This window comes from Neophocaena asiaeorientalis, unplaced genomic scaffold, assembly GCF_003031525.2.
Source record: "Neophocaena asiaeorientalis asiaeorientalis breed wild unplaced genomic scaffold, Neophocaena_asiaeorientalis_V1.1 scaffold342, whole genome shotgun sequence".
NCBI classification, from domain to species: Eukaryota; Metazoa; Chordata; class Mammalia; order Artiodactyla; family Phocoenidae; genus Neophocaena; species Neophocaena asiaeorientalis.
Genome location: NW_020174037.1, coordinates 1,440,803 through 1,463,343, shown reverse-complemented (window position 1 = coordinate 1,463,343; position 22,541 = coordinate 1,440,803). Strand labels below are relative to the sequence as shown.

The 22,541-nt window shown below is 37.5% G+C and overlaps 1 protein-coding gene across 2 annotated transcripts in view; it reads right to left on the bottom strand.

Moving 5' to 3' along the window:
- FSD1L (fibronectin type III and SPRY domain containing 1 like) overlaps positions 1-21,530 on the bottom strand; it is a 65,280-nt gene extending 43,750 nt beyond the window's left edge. For both annotated transcript variants that reach the window (XM_024753665.1, XM_024753666.1), the window contains exons 1-4: positions 21,385-21,530; positions 8,088-8,183; positions 5,635-5,766; positions 2,832-2,933 (exon numbers count right to left, since the gene is read on the bottom strand). In XM_024753665.1, the coding sequence (XP_024609433.1) occupies positions 2,832-2,933; positions 5,635-5,766; positions 8,088-8,183; positions 21,385-21,399 (345 nt within the window). In that variant the 5' untranslated portion in view covers positions 21,400-21,530. The remainder of the gene's footprint in view (positions 1-2,831; positions 2,934-5,634; positions 5,767-8,087; positions 8,184-21,384) is intronic.
- Between the last annotated feature and the right edge of the window lie 1,011 nt (positions 21,531-22,541).

Genomic DNA, 22,541 nt, shown 5'->3' with positions numbered 1-22,541 from the left:
TGACAACTGAGTTATGTGTGGCAAGATTGGGATGAAGTGGCTGGTTAGTTATATTGACTTGGAAAATGTCCCATAAATTCAGCTCTTTTCATAGGTAAAATTCAAGTTCTAAATTCGGAGGAGAGGGAGAGTTGGTAGGAATATTAATTTTGCTAAGGGATCCATGCAGTGTTCTGCAAGCCAGTTATTAGCAGAAAAACCAAGTCTGCTGGGGCTTTGGCTACTTGTTCAACCAGAAATAAAGCTAATGATCCAGAACTCATTTGCTGGTGATCTTTCTGCATATATTTACTATCAACCAAACTTCTAACAGTTAAAAAAAATTAGTGAAAATTTGTTCTAAAATCCTTTTCCATTTGTGCTATTTTTACTTGTTCACTTTCAGACTGTCTAATGCTGGTAAATAATTAACATAGCTTTGTGTTCAATTCTCATGCTGATGTACTGCAACATGATCACTTAAATATTAGTATTTAAAATACTCTTTTTGAAGATAATGAAGTCTAAAAGGACTCATGGCCTAGATTTCAGCCTACAATATTTTTTGTCCCCATGAGTTATTCATATTAATCTGCTTTAATCACTTTAATGAGATATTTGCAAATAATATACATTAAAAGAATTGTTTCCAAATATCTAACAACATACTCCTAGTCCAATAATTAATCTTCCAAGTCATCTTTCCCTAATCTGTCAGCAGTTAGGTATCTGAGGCAAGCCCGGAGTCCATGCAGCTGGTTAGGAAAGTACATTTAGTTTTTGACTTGGAATCAAACCATAATCTGGATACTATTTGGATATACTAAGAAAACAATTGCAAGTAACTCTCAGTTAAGCATTTTTCTTGAACAATAAACTCAGATTTCTGGCTAGGAAACACTGACAAATAATTCATTTCAACACATCTCCAAAGGGATCAAGCTACTAGGCAGTACTGCAAAATGCTGGAAGACAAGACCAAAATAGTAAGATAAGAAGCAAAGTGGCACATGAAGAAAATATATTTAAACCACAAGGTGATTTATTTTATCAGAACCTTTCCAATTTACAGTATACCGGAAACATGTTTTAACAAAGCTGGAAAGAACAAAGGAGAGAGAAAGAGAGAACAGAATCTTTTGAGAGGAAGAAGAAAGGACTCTGAAAATGTCAATGGAAAGAGAAACTTGGGAGAAACAAACTTTTATCAGTTTTTCCAAGCATCAGGTCCTATTTAAATTCAACTGGATTCAAGCTATTTTTGAGTACTATGTCCACATTTTATAGTTTTCCTGTCTTCTTCCGCTCTCAGGTGCTCAGCTGTTAATTCTTGCTGCTATGATTATGCCTGTCATTAACAGCTGCCCTACTCCACTAGAAGGGGAATCTGTTGACAACCAGGAAACAAAAAGGAAAAAAACCTAAAAACTTAGTAGTACCATGTACATATTAATAGTCAACAGATTCTGAGACACTATCATGAACAGAAGATATTAACTGCCACTCACGAACTGTGCGACACTGATTCTGCTGACTCAGACATATTTTGCTTTCTGCATGTTTTTTTTTTGCTATGTTCCAGATATTTGAGGTTATCACATAAATGCCCTCTGAATAGGTGACATATCTATACTTTTAGAATAATTTAAAGTATGATACTATTCCCTCATAATTCCTTTATATAATAAGTCTTACAAAGTGCAAAGATGAATTTTCTTACAACCGACATCCAAATTCAAGAATTAATTGGTTAACTCATTTACAGCAAAAGAAATTTCCATTCATTTAGTCAAAAGGAATTAATTTTTAAAGTTCATGTTCAAGATGCAGGGATTTAAGTCAGCAAATGTTATCTTCTCAAGGAAGTTTCTTCTACCCTCAAGTTCATAGAAAAATCATAAAATGAAATCACTGGTGGGCACACATGGATTATAAAGCTACCTTTCAAGCAGCTCACTACACAGTCCACAAAGACCAAGAAAATAAATATCAAATTCAAATACCTTATCTTGATAAGACTACTTCACAGTATATATTTTACTAATTATATAGCTTTATTTCACACTCTTTCATGCCATTTTCTATATAGTCTACATACTTATTCTATATCAAATATCAAATGATTTGATAAATTGGTAATCATTTAAAAATGACTCTACTTAAAATAAGAATAAGAATCTAGAATTCAGTATCTCTTAAACACCAGGATCTAGGTTAAAACATTAGCAGTCTTCTTGCTCTACTATTTGTATCTTCACACCAAATATACCCCTTAGGGACCTACATTTTCATATTTTAATAAAGCATTCAAACAATTACTTAAGCTGAACACTGGGACATTTAATAACAAATTTAGTAAGTTTCACAATGTTTTCATATGCATCAAGTCATGATGTTTTCCCAATCAGCTCATTGAAAGGTACACCAACTTAGATTTTTATGAATGTTAATAGCAATATCAATCTTCTTTCCTTAGTTATAAAATGTTTATAACAAAGGTATGACTCAGCTAAAGTATACAAGTACCTTTAAAATAAATGACCAAGGGGGAAGTAATTGAAAAAAAGAGTAACGTCATTCATCTGAATTGAGCATTAAACAAATAATTAATTTGTTCGTGACCCCAATGACACACACTTCTAAGTACATGCTTTGGAATAAATGAACAGCTAGCATTTTACTTAACAAGAACTGCCAAGCCTTTTCTATCAGAAATGACTGAATGAATCCAAAATTTCTATCAGAAATGACTGAATGAATCCAAAATCAAACGGGAAAACACCATTTTCTTTTAAACAAAACTTTCCTTTTTATGTGGATTAGTCTCATTTTTTTGGTTGGTTTTTTGGTACCTTTGAAAATTCTTCAGGTTCCTTTATATCTAATGACCTTGTTGCAAATTCTAGTAGTTCTTCCGAGTTCTCCAGGGCATTATTACATTGACTAAGCTGACTCTAAAAATAAGAATAACAAAAAATCATTAAAATAGAATTTCCTATTGTCATCAGAATTTTAAATATATACTGTTACAATGAACGTTACAATCTTAATAGCAATAATTGAACAAACATTTTAGAGAGGTACTGAAGCAAGGTAATCACTAGTCATATATATAACAAATTTTAATTATCTTAAACTGTCCATAATTTGTCCAGAACAGCTTAATTGCATACAGATAAAGATATACTCATCATTTAAAAACAAAAAAGAAAACAAAGCAATTATAAATGGTTGGGGTCAAATTTATTTAAAGATTCTTCTCAATCAGGTAGTCAGAAAATTTAAAGTAAAATATCAAAATAATCCATCTGCAGGCAACATCCTCTATAATGAAGACAAAATTTCTTGAAGATATTTAATTAAGCTAAAGTTCATGAATCGAGTTACAGGTACATTCAGTTGAGCACAATCTTAGTGCTCCACTTATCACATTACTCAAGTAATACATACTCCTATAAATGCTAATTTACAGTTTCCAAAACTGGATAACATAGGAAGTACCTAGATTTCAAAAAAATCAAACAGGAACAAAAAATGGTAACTGTTACAGTGATACGCTCTGTTATACTGATGTGTTAATTTCACCTAACACAATCTTTCCTATTCAGTTCTTTCTCTCCCCTCCCCTCCCCGCTTCTCTCACATTATCATTTGTAGATTTAAAACTAAGCTCAGTTATGTGAAAATACTGTTAGTGATACCTTTAAACAAAGAAACGGACCCATTTCTAAGCTTTTAAATGTATCCAAGATTCTTCTTCAGAATATTTATTAATATCTATTCCGTATTCAAATCTACTTAATTTTCCCTTCCGATACAAACTAAAGATAAACTACATCTGGTTTTATTGGTTTCTGATGTGCCCTGTTTTACTCTGGAAAAGTAGAATAGTTCAGTCATAGTTTGGATTAGAATAGGTTTTCATGTGTCATTCTAAGAACCTAACTACAATTTCATAAAAATACTGCTCTTCCTATGAGTAAGCGTCTTATGAGTTTCAAAGAATTAACAAACCACCAGTTGAAATAGAGCTTTATAAAAGCAAAATCACTGAGAATAAGATGGTAGGTATAAATGGTCCATACAGGATCACTAGGGCAGAGTAAGTCAATGTAGTATAAAAGTAAAAAATACCAAGAAGAGGGCTTCCCTGGTGGCGCAGTGGTTGAGAGCAAAAGTCCTGTGCTCCACAACAGGATAGGCCACAACAGTGATACGCCCGCGTACCGCAAAAGGAAAAGAAAAAAAAAAAAAAAAAAAAAAAAGAACAGAATAACTAGATACCTAACTATAGGGAATTGGTTAAACAAATTTTGATAGGTAATATTAAGAAGAATGTTTTCCAAGACTTTTCAATGGCATGTATCTGGCATAATAAGTGATTAAAAGGCCAGGTTAAAAATTATACATAAGATATTAATTCTATTAAAAATGTCCCTACATATGTGTATTTTATATATATATATTTAAATGTATATTACAAAAAAGAAAAAATAGTGACTATTTCTGAGTGACAGGACTATGGATATCTTTATTTTCTATTTTATAATTTTTCTAAATTTTCTATATGAACAATAAATATTATTCCTTTGTAAAACAATTTTTTTTAAATCCCATTTACAATAGCATCAAAAAGAATGAAATAGGGCTTCCCTGGTGGCGCAGTGGTTGAGAGTCCGCCTGCCGATGCAGGGGACGCGGGTTCGTGCCCCGGTCCAGGAGGATCCCACGTGCCACAGAGCGGCTGGGCCCGTGAGCCGTGGCCGCTGAGCCTGCACGTCCGGAGCAATGGGAGAGGCCACAACAGTGAGAGGCCCGCGTACCACCACCACAGCAACAACAAAAAGAATGAAATACTTCGCAGTAAATTTAACCAAGGAGGCAAAAGACCTATTCACTGAACACTACATAACGCTGCTGAAAGAAATTAAAGACACAGATAAATGGAAAGACATCCTATGGTCATGGATTGGAAGACTTAATATTGTTAAAACAACCATAGTACCAAAAGCAATCTACAAATTCAATGCAATCATTATCAAAATTTCAATATACACCCACGTATACTGCAGCATTACTCACAACAGCCAAGAGACAGAAGTAGCCCAAATGTCCATAAACAGATAAATGGACATACCACATAAAGAAAATGTGGTAAATACATGCAACGGAATATTATTCAGTCATAAAAAAGACGGAAATCCTGACACATGCTACAAGATGGATAAACTTTGAAGACATTATGCTGAGTGAAATAAGCCAGTCACAAAGGGACAAATAGTGTATGATTCCACTCATATGAGATATCTAGAGTAGACAATACAATGGTGGTTGCCAGGCAGTGGGGGCAAAGGGCAAATGGGGCGTTGTTCAATGAGTATAGAGTTTCAGTCCTGCAAGATGAAAAAGTCCTAGAGATCTGTTACACAACAATGTGAATACAGTTAATACTACTGTACATTTAAAAATGGTTAAGAGGGTAAATCTTAGGTTTTTTATCACAATTTTAAAAAAACGATATCTATGACCAAAACAAAGAATCATTCTTCTACAAGGTATCAGTACAGTTATATAAAAAATTCACTAATTTTTGCTTTCAATAAATCAAGCATTATACAGACTAAAATTCATATTTAAATAGTTGCACAATCTCACCTGTAACTCCTGTGATTTACGAGCTTGCTCCTGCTTGATACTGTTAATCATACTTTCTTTTACCTCATCCAATATGGAGTATAAACTATCAAATTCTTCATCTAACTCTGAAAGTATGTTAGAAGAATTTTCCTGTTTAATAAACAAAGATTTTACTTAAGAGCTGTCAAACATTAAAAAACTAAAAGATATAGTACTTATCAAAGAAGAGAATAGATTCATACTATGAATCTAATGTCAGCCTCATATCATAAAATAATTAAAATTCTAATATTTGACATACACCTTTAAAAACAGATGAATCCAAGAAGCAGGCTGCTAATGCTGATAGCTCTACTTCAGCAATGCTATGAGTTAAGTAGCCTTTTATGAACTAGCCCATACTCTCCTCACCTTTTATAAGACTGTTTCCACAGGACAATGTGCAAGTTTGTTTTAAGGTTGTCAACTTTGTCCAGACCTTTAGGCTCTAAGGCAGACCCTAAGCCAGTGGTTCTCAACTTTTGGTGTGTATCAGAATCATCAGTGAAGCAGATTTTAATAAAATATTCCAGAGAGTTTGATTCTGTAACTCTGAGAAATAGTCTGGGCATTATAGGGATGGGGCTGATTTTGTGCAAATTTTTAAATCTTTCAGGTTGCCTAAAACACTGCATTTACATAAGATAAGCAGAATTAAAACACTAAGCAATTCCTTACTGGGTCCCAAGAGATTTATCAAACACTGAATTTCGGTGCTAGGAGGAACCTCAGAAATCATCTACTGACTAGAATCTGTAGTCAAACTTCTAAATTTTATAAACTAAAATCTGTTTATAAAGTCTGTTGACCTCCAAGAGTTCCTCACTGCTTCATTAAGCAAGATGACGCTATTTCAACAAGAAATAACAAAATATCTGTGAAATCCCTTGATAAGTGATATTCACACTTGCAACAATTATGAGATAGAAGAAATCATCTTAAGGCATTTTTCAACATAGATGAATCATTCAACTAAGAGAAGTGAAATTGGCACTGGTTTACAAAACTAATACACAAAATCTACTGTAATATTACAATCCAAACTTTTACTTAAAATGTTTATAAAAACCAGACATCATCTCACTGGAGTCTTGCCAAAAGCGGTGTTAATCATTTTACTAGTTTCTTTACAGTAGTAAGAACATGACGTGGAGGAAGAAATGTGCAGTCTGGAAGGCAGAAGACCTAAGTCCTAAGTCCTAAGTCCTAAGGCAGAAGACCTAAGTCAAATTCCACATTAATGTGGAATTAATTAATTCCACATTAACTCAGTAACAGTGTGACCTTGGACAAGCCACTTAAATTCCTGGACCTCAATTTTTTCATCTGTAAAAAGGAACTGGACCGCTCTTTCCCCTCAATAACCAACTGGCACATTCTTATGGTCTCTCGTCCACTACAGCTTATGCTCCCATCTTCAGTGACGAGGGTGTAGCTTAATTCCCCCTCTATTTTTTTTATGGATGCTAAGGTAAAGTCCTAATAATCTGTCAATCAGAAAAACAGTGTGAGCTAGCTCTATCTAAAGGTACCCTTTTACAGATTTCAAATGTGATGATTCTCTTGTCCATAGACCACGAGTTTTAGAACCACTAGCTTTGCTTATTTAAAGAAACTGGATTAGTGGAGTCACCAAATTTTCCAATAAAATAGTTTGAGAAAGACAGTTAAACTGGTGAAGATTATAATTAACTAACTTCAATTACAGCAAATTCAGAAGTAAAGAAAATACAAGACCATAAGGTTTAACAGGCCAGGCAATTACCTAGGCTGAACCAAACAAAAACCACAGGAAAGGATTCACTGTCTACAAGTATCCTGGAAATCTTCTATGTTTATTTCACAAAGAAATGACCCTTAAATTAATTAAAGCACATTCATGGGAAAGCATCACCAGCTTATCTTAAGGTCTCTTCCACAATCAACATTTGATTATTTACAGTATGGATTATCCACCTATACCTGGGACCATTTCCTTAAGTATTCCCCTCTCTCCTCAATGGGCACTTTACCTTTCACTTTTATATCTTACTTTCATCTAGTTCTGCAAGTGGACCTCTTACCATCTACATTTTCCTTCTACTATTTACAGTAAAAGAAATGTTTAGCTTCCCAGTACTTTTGGAAAGGTACAATTTGCTCTTAATTGGAATTAGAAAAGACAAACATGAAACGGAACGGAAGAAAAGTGAACATTATAATATTCCTAGCAATATTCCAGAGTTTTCTTTTTCCCTTACTATTTGATCTTTCCATGGAGAACGTGGGAATAGCAAATAAAGCATTTTTATTTATCTGCCATTTAAAAACCCTGCTCTCACCTCCATTAGTTTATAATCTGTAGTTGACAGTGTATATTTATACTTCTGATTCGACCCAACAATCATTAATTGTGACATATTCACACAATTTTTTTTAAAACAGATTCATACCTGAACTCCTTTTAGTGTTTGATTTAGTGTATCAATAAAGTTCTGAATTTCATCATTTTTATTTGCCAGAGTTGAAATGATCCTTTGTAGAGCTTCCTAGGATAAAAAAAAGTTTTTTTAAACACTATGATATTTTATTAAAAGAGAAAGTTATAAACTTTATAACAACAACTCTCTAAACAAACTCTGTAAGAGTATATTACATAATAAACAGGAGCAACGTAAAACTGTTCATTGTTCAAACGCTATAATTACAAAAGATGGGATATATATTGGTACTGTTTTACAACCTCTTATTCCTAGTGTACAACTTAATTACTACCATATCTTTCACACTGAAGATGATCAATATTATTTAACATAAAGACTGTTACTTTAGGTCATAAGGCCATGGCAAACGAACAGAACCAAATCCTTAAACGTTGCAAAAATAAATGGAAACTTCTAATCAACATCAGGAAATGAGGAATAAAAGCAGAGACACTGAAATTTGACATTTATTTATAAAATTTGACATTTATTTATAAAAATTAAAAACATATTTTAGAAATATGAAAGTAGATAATAAATTTGCAGTTACAATTACAACATTCATTGCAATATTTACAGATGCTATAGCACCATAATAAATAAGGTAATTTTAGTAGCAAATACCTCAGACTTTTTGATAATGCTTCCTATTTAAATAAAACACTTGATTATTTAACTTTCTCATACTCTCTACTTCAGTGTTGTCCAATAAAATTTCCTGCTATAATGGAAATATCCTATATATGTGCTGTTCTATATGGTAGTAACTAGTCACATGAAGCTAATGAGCTCTTGAAATGTGGATAGAGCAACTGAGGAACTAAATTTATTTTAACATGAATTAATTTCACTTTTTATTACACATGTGACAAGTGCTGTCATATTGTACATCACAGGTCCAGTTGTTTAATAACTCTTCATGGGTAGTAAAAGCAAAATCCAAACAAGGTACTTGTATTCTCAGTAAAAATCAAAAGCAAGTACTTTCACTTTATAATTTTTCCCAGAAGTACAAGCCTTATTTCCGTAAGCACCTACAAACATAAATATTTTAATAATTTCCTATAAGATTTTGTGTAATAAAGGTTCTCCTCAAAATATTATCAAAAACTGATAAAAGGCTAAATATAGGGCTTCCCTGGCGGTGTAGTGGTTGAGAGTCTGCCTGCGAATGCAGGGGTCACGGGTTTGCACCCCAGTCCGGGAAGATCCCACATGCCGCGGAGCGGCTGGGCCCGTGAGCTATGGCCACTAAGCCTGCACGTCCGGAGCCTGTGCTCCACAATGGGAGAGGCCACAACAGTGAGAGGCCCGCGTACCGCAAAAAAAAAAAAAAAAAAAAGGCTAAATATAAAGAGCTCAGGAAATAATCTGATAAAGGGATAACATTTCATATAAATGCTCATAAAGCATTATAGTAAAAAAATTAAAATAATTACAGCTCTCATTTCATTCTCCCAACAATCCCTGGAGATAAGTAGGTATTATCATCCCTGGGCCAGACTAAGGCTCTCTGCTTCACTTACCAATACTATTTCTTCCCATCCTCACCACTGTTGTTTTTTTAGTATAATAACACAACAAAGTTATGCTATGAAAGAGTTAGCTGTTTATCCTCTCGGTGTTCCCTCCAGAAACAGGTACATGGAGATTTGAGTACAAAGACAACGCAGAATGCAGCCAGTACCTGGGGGAGGGGTGGGCACAGCTGGAGGGACGAGAGTGGTAGTACAGAGATGTAGAAAACGAGGGTAGAAGACTTAAGAGTCTTTCGAGTATTCATCCAAGACAGACTCTCTATATACTTTAAAAAACACAATGGAACAGTAAAAATGGTTCTGCCAGTCCTCGGCCTGTGTACAGTAAGCTTCAATTAAGATTGGGCTTTTCAGGTTAATAGACTGACTATCTGCATCCTCTTCTAACCCTCCCAATGGTAGGGTTACATCCATATTATATAGATGAGAAAACAGAGATTCAATCAGTTGCCCAAAGTGACACTGCTTGTAAAGGAATGATTATGCTCAGTCTATCTCGAAAGCCCATGCTCTTTACCACTTTAGAATACTGCCTCTAAACCTAACCAATTTGCCCGTTATATGAAACACCCATACAATAAATTACATATTGTTTTAATATTTTGGTTTGCTAAGACTCTTCAATGACATATAAAATCACTGGAATTTTCTTGGAGAATCACAGCTTGAGCTTAAGCTTTGTCCACTGAAATTAGTGAAATTCTGGTAAAGGAACTTGATTGTAACATTTTAACTTCTATCCACATACAACTATTATAATTCAAGAATCTGGGACTTCCCTGGTGGTCCCGTGCCTAAGTAAGACTCTGCACTCCCAATGCAGGGGGTCAGGATTCGATCCCTGGTCAGGGAACTAGATCCCACATGCCACAACTAAAAGATCCCACATGCCACAACTAAAAGATCCTATGTGCCACAACTAAAAGATCCCACATGCCACAACTAAAAGATCCTGTGTGCCACAACTAAGACCCAGCGCAGCCAAATAAATAAATAAATGTTTAAAAAAAAGAAAGGAGTATCATTTTAAAAAAATAATTCAAGAATCTGACATAATATAAACACATATAGAAATTCTGGTATTCCAAGAAAAAAGTTCTGAAAGCAGGACTACATAAGCTGAGTTCTGAAACTTTACCCTAGCCTGTGTATGTGACATGAGGTTAAAGTTTTCTCTAGGTGGTAAGACCCAGGGAAGAGATCTATACAGGGATAATGTGTTCCTAATATAGGAGGTGTGCAAGGGGAGGCAAGTCCGGTAGAACTTTTTTTAAAGTATTTTCTAAATATGGCAAGCAACATACCAGGGCAGGATAAGAAACTTTGAGAAAGAGGCAAAAAAGAACTAAAAGATACCATAATGCACGGAGTTTTCTACCCTACTTTACCCCTCCAGGGCCTCCAAATTTAATCACTAGCTTTTATAATGGAGACACAAGTAATTGATAAAGAAGCTGAGGAGGAAGTGCAAAGCCAGAAGTCTCAATGAAAGTGATGTAAGCTGTGTACAGCACCTATTCTCTGAGCTCCAGACCATTTTAATCCAACTGCTTACTTGAAATCTCCACTCGGATGTCTCAAAAGCACTTCAAAACTCAACATGTCACAATGTCCTCCACTAAACCTGAGCCCTCCTCTAGTGTTCTATCTCTGCCAATGGCACTACCAGCTGTAAAACCAGAAACCTAGCAACTCAAAATCAAAAACAAAACAACAACAAAAAAACAATTAAAAAATCAGCAGAGGACCTGAACAGACATTTTTCCAAAGACGACATACAGATGGCCAACAGGCACATGAAACAATGCTCAACATCACTAATCATCAGGGAAATGCAAATCAAAACCACAATGAAATATTACCTCACACCTGTCAGAATGGCTATTATCAAAAAGACAACAAATAACAAGCTCTTGAGAGGATGCAGAGAAAAAGCAACCCTTGTACACTGTTGGTAGAAAGGTAAATTGGTGCAGCCACTACGGAAAACAGTAGGGAGTTTCCTTAAAAATGAAAATAGAACTACCATACCATCCAGCAATTCTATTTCTGGGTATTTATCTGAAAACAAAAATACTAACCTGAAAATACTAATTCAAAAAGATAAATGCACTCCTATGTTCACTGCAGCATTATTCACAATAGCCAAAACAAGAAAGCAACCTAAGTGCCCATTGATAGATGAATGGATAGTGAAGATGTGAGCTATATACACTGGAATATTACTCAGCCATAAAAAAGAATGAAATCTTGCCACTTGCAACAACATGGATAGACCTAGAGGGTATTATGTTAAGTGAAATATGTCAGACAGCAAAAGATAAATACCATATAACTTCCCTTATACGTGAAATCTAAAACACAAAACAAATGAACAAACATATTAAAACAGAAGGAGTCATAGTTACAGAGAACAAACAGGTGGTTGCCAGAAGGGAGAGGGGGCGGGGGATGGGTGAGGTAGGTGAGGGAGATTAAAAGGTAAAAACTTCCAGTTACAAAATAAATGGGTCTCAGAGATAAAATGTACAGTGTGGTAAAAATAGTCAATAATAATGTAATATCATTGTATGGTGACAGATAGTAATTAGATTTATTGGGGTGATCATTTGTAATGCATAGCAATATTAAATCACTATGTTGTGTGATTAGCATAATTAATTCCTACAGGAATTAACACAGTAGGTCAATTATACTTCAAAAACAAACTCACAGAAAAAGAGATCAGATTTGTGGTTACCAGAGGCAGAGGGTGGGGGGACTCAGAAGCAGATGAAGGTAGTCAAAAGATACAAGTACTAGGGGTATAATGCACAACATAATAAATATAATTAACACTGCTATATGTTATATATAATTAACACTGTTGCCTAGTATATATGAAAGTTGTTGAGAGTAAATCCTGAGTTCTTGTCAAAGAAAAAATACTTTTCTCTTTTTCTTTTATTTTTTATCTACATGAAATGATGGATGTTCACTAATCTTACTGCGATAATCATTTCATGATGTATGTAAGTCAAATCATTATACTGTACACCTTAAACTTATATAGTGATATAAGTCAATAAAACTGGAAGGAAAAAAACCCCAGAAACCTAGGCCATCATCATTACATCCTTTCCTTTCATTTGTGCTCTACATGCAGTCACCAATTCTGTGGATTTTACCTCCTAAATAACTCTGTAATCACTATTACCACAAGTCAGTATCATATCTCAACTTATATTCTTGCAAAACTTCTTAACAGGCCTCTGATCCATTCTTTCTCCCCAGTAATCAGCTCTCTATATTGCAGCTAGAGTAATATGTTAGCATCACTCTTCCTGCTTACTTGTCTTGCCACAAGTCCTTGGATAAAACTGAAAATCTTTTAACATGAGCTGTTAACATGACCTTAAACATGACATTACATAATCTGTAAGACCCTGCATGATCTTCCTTCCCATTGCCTACCTCACCTGTTTCAACTCACACCAGACTTCTCTCTTGCTGTATTCCAGCTGCAGTAGCCTGCTGTGAGTTTCTCTAATATGCTTTGCTTCCCACCTGGGAACCCTCACATTTATCAATTCTTCCTGTTCTAAAACATATACACAATTTTTTGTTAAAACAAGTTCCAAAAACTTTTTTTTGGAATGAGCCCATTCTATATATCTAAGTATACACACACATGCGCGCGCGCACACATGCACACTTGCTTCATTTATTATCAAAGCCTGACGGTGAAGAAGGGCAAAGACAACTTTGAACTGGGACTCTATCAACCTGAAAGAATGCCTACCAGGGTCTCTCAGACTCCATCTCAGATCTCAAGTCTCCCATTACCCTCCAAATACTGATGGATAAAGTGACAGATAAACATAGATGGATAAAGGCAATATAAATTATCTGAAGTTTATCTAGATAATATAACTGATTTTGCAAGACTTCAGGTGGCCATGACTAAAAAGCTTTAGGTGATATAGGTCTGAAGATATGCTTTCACAAATATGAATTCTGCTAGATCACAGTAAAATATATAGAATGTATGTCTCCAGAGACAGTATGCATAGGCAATCTCAGCCATTATCCTTTGGTCACGCACCTCAGTCACCAGGAGCTCAAGAAAACCTACACTATCAAAATTAAGCCTCTCAATTACTTGACTATGGAATTCGTCTAAGGTAACTGCTATGTTAACAAAGGGGAGGGAGGCGGGAATGACACACCCCAGCCAAGCACAACTGCAGTCACTCCTATGGAATGGTTCAAAGTAATCTGGGATGTACAAGGCATGAGGTACCCTCTTCAAAGAAGCATAGCTTAAAGTTATGCTTATAGTCCCTATAAATCATGAGAAGTAAAAGCACAATCAATTGACTCTAAGCAAAATAATAATAACTAACACTTTTATACTCTTAAGGGCCAAGCACTATCTTAAGCTCTTTACATGCATTAATTTGTTTAATCCTCTCAAGAATCCTATGAAGTAGGATACTTGGTTATCTCCGTTTTCCAATTTGGAAGCTGAGGTATAAAGAGGTTAAGTAACTTGCCCGGGACCTCAGAGTTAGTATGTGGCAGAACCAGAATTCAAATTAAGATAGTCTGACTCCTGAGTCTATGCTCTTAACAATTAGCACCCTACGACCTGAAAACAAAGATCAGAGGCCCATGAAAAGAACGTCAGAACATCTAAGAGCATCAAAAGGACTTAAGATTTTCTTTAAGACTGGAAAAAACTAGGAATGAGCAACAGGCTGTAACATGTACCGCCCTGCCAAACACAAGGGCAACAGTAACAGCTCTTCTTACCACAGGCATATGATCATTAACTCTGAGAACATGATGACGGCCACCATCTGAAATGGCATGGTTCTACTGGCTTTAGCTTAGTATATGTGAATATGACAAATTCAAATGTGAGTCTTAATTCTGCATTCAACAAAAAACTCTGCCAACTGGGCTACTTAACTGGAAACTATCCAGTGCAATAAGTGCCTGAAGTTATGATGCAGAAACTTCCTGTTCTTAGAACCAGTGGCAAAAAACCATTATACCCGTGTTTATGTGCTACTCTGAATCCAAAGGCATCAATAACCAAGTGGCCATAATTAGACACTGTGATATATGGGTTTCCCACCAGCGTCTACTCAGACAAGGAGAAAATTTCTGATTCAAATTCTACATTAGTATTCCAGACAGTTGAGATACACGAATCTAGAACCACTGCAAATATCACTAATCAATCTACAATTTAAAGGGGCCAAACTATTACTAGAGTCATTTCAGTTAGTATTCATTAAGCACTTTCTACGTGCCAGGCACTATACTAAGCTTCTAACATGGACTATCTTTTTAATTATCACAATAGACAGCGATACGTCTTTGTATTTTATGGTTGAAGAAAGAGAGGTTAAAGAAGTTATGAAACTTCCTTTGACCACACAGCTGTCAAATGGCAGTCACAATTCAAATCCAGGAAGCTGCCCCCGGAGGCTGTACTTTTACACCACTCTAGGCTGTATACACTGCAGAGGACTGTACAAAACAGTCATAGGGTTCCTGCAACCAGAGAAAAGGGATCAGTGAAAAATCCTAATGCCACCAGGAATTACGCCACTTGTATCACTCCACACCAAAGACCTCTCCTTTGAATCAGGTAATGAGTAGAAATCCAGAATGCTCTATCCAGCTGGTAAGTTAGACAACCAGAATCTTACCAGCTGACCATAGTTATGGCAACACATAACAAGAGTATTGTGCTCAAAAGTGATGCAACGAGCTAGAAAAGGAGAATTATATATTGTTGAGGAATTCAGGAATCTGATAATCATAAATAGTTAACTGGTAGAAAGCTATGCCCTCTGTAACAGTGAAACAGCTGGGATTACTACCACTGTACACAGATGCAACTGAGGTGATCCACAGGAAAAAAATCTAATAAAAGACCTGGTAGGGAATACTGTCTTTTCACCCTGAGCCCAGTTGTAGATATCAGAGCAGAAGAAGAGGTTCTTTCCCAACTAGGATTTGGGGAAATACAGTGTATCAGAGGCTGAGGAAGGCTCATCCATTTTTGCAGCCTCTGAACTGTCTGTTCCATCCAATGAAGTCTAGGAGGCTCACATTCAGCCACAGAAACCAGAGGACTCATCATCTAATTAAGGGAGGTGGAATGGAAGTAGAGATGGGGGTACTCTCAGGTACCACTAGTAGCAGTATAAACTGACAAAACCTTTCTGAAGGGCGACTTGGCAATCAAAAGATATTTAAAAGCATATACACAATGACTCAGTAATTCCATTTCTACTAATTTATTCTAAGTAAATAATTAAAGAGTATAAGCCGAGACTTGACGACAAAGATTTCATCTTACTGTTATTTATAATATTAAAAGGTTAGGACCAACATAAAAGTATGACAAAAGGATACTAACTAAAAATCAAGTAGGGCTTCCCTGGTGGCACAGTGGTTAAGAATCCTCCTGCCAATGCAGGGGACACAGCTTCGACCCCTGGTCCAGGAAGATCCCACATGCTGTGGAGCAACTAAGCCTGTGCGCCATAACTACTGAGCTTGCGCTCTAGAGCCTGTGAGCCACAACTACTAAGGCCCACGTGCCACAACTACTGAAGCCCGTGTGCCTAGAGCCTGTGCTCTGCAACAAGAGAAGCCACCGCAGTGAGAAGCCCGCGCACTGCAACAAAGAGTAGCCCCCACTCACCACAACTAGAGAAAGCGTGCGTGAAGCAACAAAGACCCAACGCAGCCACAAAAAAAAAATTAAAAAAAAAAAATCACGTAATATATATCCATATTAAAGAATTCTGCTAAATCATTAAAGTGTTGTAGAATGATATTAACATGGAAAAAGATATCCCTACATATTAAGTGAGAGCAAATTATAAATCACTATACATAGTGTGATACCATAGTTTTTTTAAGTTTCTATATGCATTAAAAAAGACTGGAATGTAATACATACAAATGTTAAAAGAAGTTATCTCTGGGTGGCAGGATTATGGGTGATTTTTATTTTATTTTCATTTATCTATATTTCCTAATTTCCTACAATAAACTTGTGCTACTTATATTTATAATGCAACAGAAGTGCACAGGCTGGCTGTGCTAACACTATTATAAATTAGTTCAAAATATAATTAGCTATCATCAGCAAATATCAATAACTGAGACCATATTAATCAGAACCTTGTGGCCGGGAAGAAGTGCCAACTGAGGATATAAAACATAGAAAAAGAAAGCTGTAGAAAAAATCCACTAACTTCAAAGTATTGTCCACCCTACATTGGAGTGGAATATCGATCACTATGGCATTCAATATGTGTTTGCTGCATGAATAATCCTGCTTACATTCAGCCAGGCACTGCAAAGAACCATTGTCCTTAAAAACATTTTTTTAAGTTAGGTCTGTTTCACTATATTTCTAGTTTCTTTTTAAACTGTCAAGTTCAATAAAAATGAAGGTGTCTGTATTTAAACACAGTGATACAAGTATGTCAGCATGGTCCTTTGAAGAGGGTACCTTATACTTTGTACATCCCAAATTACTCTGATCCGCTCCACGGGAATGACTGCAGTTGTGCTTGGCTGGGGTGTATAAAAACCCCAGTTATACTTTCCTGGTCACACCTCTATTTTAGAAAGCAAAGACCTTCCCTCAAAAAAGAAAGAGAGCTGGAGAGAAGGGAGATACATGTACTACAGAAAAATGATTTGTAGCAGCAAGGGAGACCAAATTCCAGAGTTTTATCTAAATCATGTTCTATACTTTCTATCAACGATTTTTACTAGACTAAACTAGTTTCTCAATAACAACAACAAAAAAACTACTTTATAGGGGTTTATAGCTTAAGTTTTATCTTAAGATCTAAGATATATCTTAAGATAAAGATATATCTTTTTATATTTTAAGATATATCTTAAGTTAATATCTTAAGTTTTAGTGACATTAATCATGCCACCATTTAAAGGCAAAGGAGCAAGGCAAGAAGGGTGGTAATGAAAGAAGCTTGAGCTGGGAAGAAAGACCTGGTATGAATCCAGACTACCACTTGCTAGCTGTGTGACTCTGAACAAGTTATTTAACCTCTCTCAGTCCCATCTTCCATATCTTTACAACAGGAATAACAGCTGTTGTGAGAATTTAAAGCAGTCTAATACAATACTGGATACAGAACAATACTCAAATTTCATTCCTCTTTCCTTTCCTCAGGACTGAGAAAAAGGCATAATTTTGGAACATGAGAGACGGTTGGTTACCTGGATATGGTGGAGGCCTCCGAACTGTCAGGGTACAACAAGAAGGCAAAGGACAGCAAATACCAGGGCAGAGGAAGAAACTGGGATGAGAAAGCCAAGTCTAGACATGCTACTGGTTGCAGGTCGTGTTGTGCTTTAAAATTCTCCCTACTCAGTTCAATCTCCTCAGTCTAGGTTTGTTCAGTCTTGCACATCAAGCCTTGCCTGACTGTCACTATTCCTCTCTAAGCAGAAAGTAGAATATGCAGGGGAAAGGGAGGAAAAGCAAACAACTGACAATGTATGCTCTTGATGACATCTTCCCTCTGGGATCCCTTGCCTTTCCTCTCCACCTTTATTATTCCTACAGCACAAACCCTTCCTAGAAACAGCAACCCCTATGAATATGAATGATCTCCTGCACAAGAATTTAACTGTAACTATCAAATTCTAAGCACCAAGATTCTAGAAAGGTGCAAATGTCTTATTTGTTTCAATGGTTTCTTTGAACATACACATTTTATCAGGTAAAGAAACCTTTGGGATTTTATCTTAAAACCACTTAAGGACATAATCAAAAGGTTTGAGTATCAAATAAAGCCACCTATCCATAACACATCCTGTTCACAAGTGTCCCAGAAACTCGATATAAACAAAATCCCTCTGTTTATTTCTAGAAGATAATACTGTGGTTTTCTGTATCCAACAGTACACCTTACATACCCAAGGTAATTATGTTTTCTTCCTCTACTCAAACAGAGCATCTGTTGCTAACACAAGTCCAAGTTATTTTCACAGACAAAAAAGCAGCTGGTCAAGCTAATCCATTTGCTGACTAGCCACCATCAAGCTTCTGTAAGACTGTCCAGTTAACTTAACCTCTATTGTCAGATTGCATGAGTCAGAATTTCCAATCCTCTTTCAATTAGGATTTAACAACTCTTCTTTGGCACCATCATTTGAAACATTTATTACAGACATAAACACAGAAAACATGCTTTAAACTTAAGGACAAAGGTAAGAAATGGTTAGACTGGATTAGAAAAATAGTAATACAAATTATCAACAAAGGGATAAAGTTACTTTGAAGTTGAGATTATGAGATTACTAATAGCTAACGGATAGTACTTATGTGTGCTAGGCACCAAGTGATTTTTAAAAATTAACACGATCTTCATAACCCTTTGAGGTAAGGAGACTTTAAAGATGAGGAAATGGAGACTGCAAATTGCCCAACCTCATTCAGTTCATAAATAGAAGGACTGGAGACGACTCTGAAGCCATCCTCTTAATAATTTAAAGCCCAAATCCCAAATACCTTACAAATGGATATATATTCAAGCCACTCTCACCCTCTGCCACTTGCAGTAACTATGTTTCCTTATGCTGACTAAGGTATCATCCCTGCTATTATTTTCGTTGTAACATTCTATAATAGAAAAGAAAAATCATGCCAGGGGTGTACTACTACTGTTTTATTTCAAGAGAAATACATAACCAGCTCAGTTCATTATTAGTTGAGGTATATAATTGAATCTGCAGTAATTCATGAGAAAAGAATGCTCAAATTCAGAGCACTGAACTGGTTATAAGCATCAACACATGATGCTTATTTTAAGCTACAAAACAAAGCGTTTTTTATTAGAAATATTATTTAATACTATCAATGAAATTCAACATATTTTCTAATATTGAGAAGTTGATTCTCTAACTTATCTAAGATACATTAGTACCAGTAAGAAAGAACAGCTAATTCTTCTCTACCTCTGGTAAAACTGTACACAGTATGTGTAGGTACTCAAATACAACATTTGGAATGAAACCAAGTTCAGATCTTAGCCTTATGTATGGCTAGTGGTATGACCTTGCAGGACTCACTCCAACTCTTGAGTCCTCATTAAAATGAGAGACAATGCATGCCCTGGCAAAATAAGATGATCCACATTAAAATACTTTTTAAAATTATATTTTACAGCACACAGAGTATTTTACTACTTATTCTTTGTAAACTTTAAAGCACTGTACTTTAAAGTACATAATTCATACTTAATTATATTACCTGCTTTTTACAGTAACTATAAAATATTCTCATTTCCACTGTATAAATGAGGAAATTGATTAATCACAGTTAAGTGATTTGCTCCGTATCACAAAGCTACATATAGCAGCATGGAACCCAAGTCTCTGGACTCCAGGTCTTTGCCCTTCCGTTTGTTCTGAACTAATGTCCACTCAGATATCACATGACTTTTATTTAAAAAGTTAAATAAGCTTTGAAATGTTTTACAAATTCAAAACACACAAAATGTAATTTTTAAAAAATGTCTTACTAATAGTCATGAAAATTAAAAAATTGAATATACCTGAGTTTCAGGATGCACACATACAATGAAATCATATGACTTTTGTTAAATACTGGAATAGTTAACGCTAAACACATCACTACACTATTCTCTCATGCCCCCAGTGCTCAAGGAAGTGAATCCAGGCAAAATTATAGAAAACAATGTTCTAACGTTTTTTCCAGTACTTTCTATCTAATAATAGAAAAGAATGGCCTCTTGGACATGCCCTTGTTTTTCCCTCCTACATTATTAGTAACACTGTGTTCCTTCTTATTATACTGCAATATATTTCAATTACTATAATCTAACAAAGAGAGCACCGTGGTTGATTTTTATATAGGGATTATAACTAAATATTAATAACACTTCTAATTGTATTCAAACGTTGGCTATGTTCTCTAAATATATATATATATATATTGGTTAATAGAAACGGCTAGTTCTGTATACCCTTTCTTTAACTTGTTCAGAAAGTATAAAACATGCCAAAACAACCATTAAGGTAACTGACCAGCAACACTGAACTGGTCAGAGGGTGGGACCGCTGCTCTGACAACTGTCAGTCTTTTCTCTCAATTCAACCAACACTAAACACCAAGACGTGCTAGTGAACTAGTCCCGAGGAGGGCTGGGGCGGTGGACAAGGCTGGGGCGGGGGGCGGTACTAAGGAGATCTGGTTCCCGACCTAAAGAGGCACAGATTTTGCCAAGATAGGAGAAGACTGGGTCGAGGAGTGGGGCCAGCTTCGGCGTCAGCCGGTAGACCCCCATGTGCCTTGGCTTCCTCTTCTGCTAAGGATGGATAAACTCTCACTAGCTCACCGGGAGGCTGCGAGAATCAAAGAGGGCCCAGACCGTTGCAAAAAATGATGAAAAACTGGGGGCGGCTCCCGCTATCCCCTCAGGAGCCAGGGACCAGGACCCAGAACCAAGTACAGGGCAGAAGCTATCCAGGGTCACGGGGCGCGGTCCCCGCAGCCCGGCGGGCGCCGCTTTGCTCCTGGGAAAAAGCAAAGCGGCCTGGCGGCCTCGCCCTCCGCGGCCATAGCCCAGCCTCAGGCTGGCCTGGCCAGCCCCGCTCGCCCACCGCCCACCCGGCCGGGGAGCTCTGCCCAGCCTCGGCGGCCCAGCGCCCGCGCTTACTTTCTGGGAGTCCATGGCCAGGGGCTGTGTCCGCTAAACCCCAAACCGCGTCGAAGAACCTTGCGAGGAGACGGAGGGAGGTCGGACACAACGACACGGCTACCCGGGGCCGCTGCTCTGCTGAGCCACCGCCGCCTCTGCCTCAGCCTCAGACCTCACCGGCGCCGCCCGGCCGCACCCCGTCCGCGCCCAGCCCCGCGCGCGCCGCAGTCGCGCCGCCGTTGCCAGGGTGAAAGGGCGGCCCGCGGAAGGGAGGGGGCGAGGAGCGCCTTGCGCACGCGCCCTGCTGCGAGAAGAGATGGGGAGGGGTGGAAGGGGGGTGCTGGTTATCCGGTGCAGCGACGGAGCGGCAGAGAGAGAGGAGTGCTCGCCCCTCGGTCCCGCCGGCCGTTTGAAGAAGCCTCGCCCTCCTTCCCCCATCGTTTTTCCTCCAGCGCGCGCGATTGCTGCAGGCTTTGGAATGGACCACTGGGCATCCAGCAGCCGGGTCCGTGGGGAGGGCAGGGGAAGGAAAGCTCTGGCTCTGGAGATAGATCAGCCCCTTCTCCATCCTGCAAGCATCTGAAGCACCTCCTTACGCTAGCCCTTGGAGAAGCAGCCAGGCTAAGACAGGCCCAGCGGTCCAGTGGGAAGGAAATGGCTGGGAGGGGGATGTAGTGGAAACATGGGGAAAGCCTGTAGGAACGTGACAGAAACTTGGGTAGACTGTGGAGTCTGGTAGACCTTTACCAGAGAGCCCCCTGGGAACCTTGCTCGCTGTGACTTTGAGCAACTACTCTCCCAGAGCCTGTTTCATCTTTGGTAAAATAAATAATTCTGACTTCGCAGAGCATTATGAAGATTAAATAACGTATTGAGGGCTTCCCTGGTGGCGTAGTGGTTGAGGGTCCGCCTGCCGATGCAGAGGACACGGGTTCGCGCCCCGGTCCGGGAAGATCCCACGTGCCGCGGAGCGGCTGGGCCCGTAACCCATGACCGCTTGGGCCTGCGCGTCCGGAGCCTGTGCTCCGCAATGGGAGAGGCCGCAACAGTGAGAGGCCCCGCGTACCGCAAAAAATAAAAAATTAAAGAAAAAAAATAACGTTTTGGAAGTGCCCAGTACATAGTTAATGCTCAGTAATTATAGTTATTGGTGGGAAGCTAGAACCTGCTCAGTC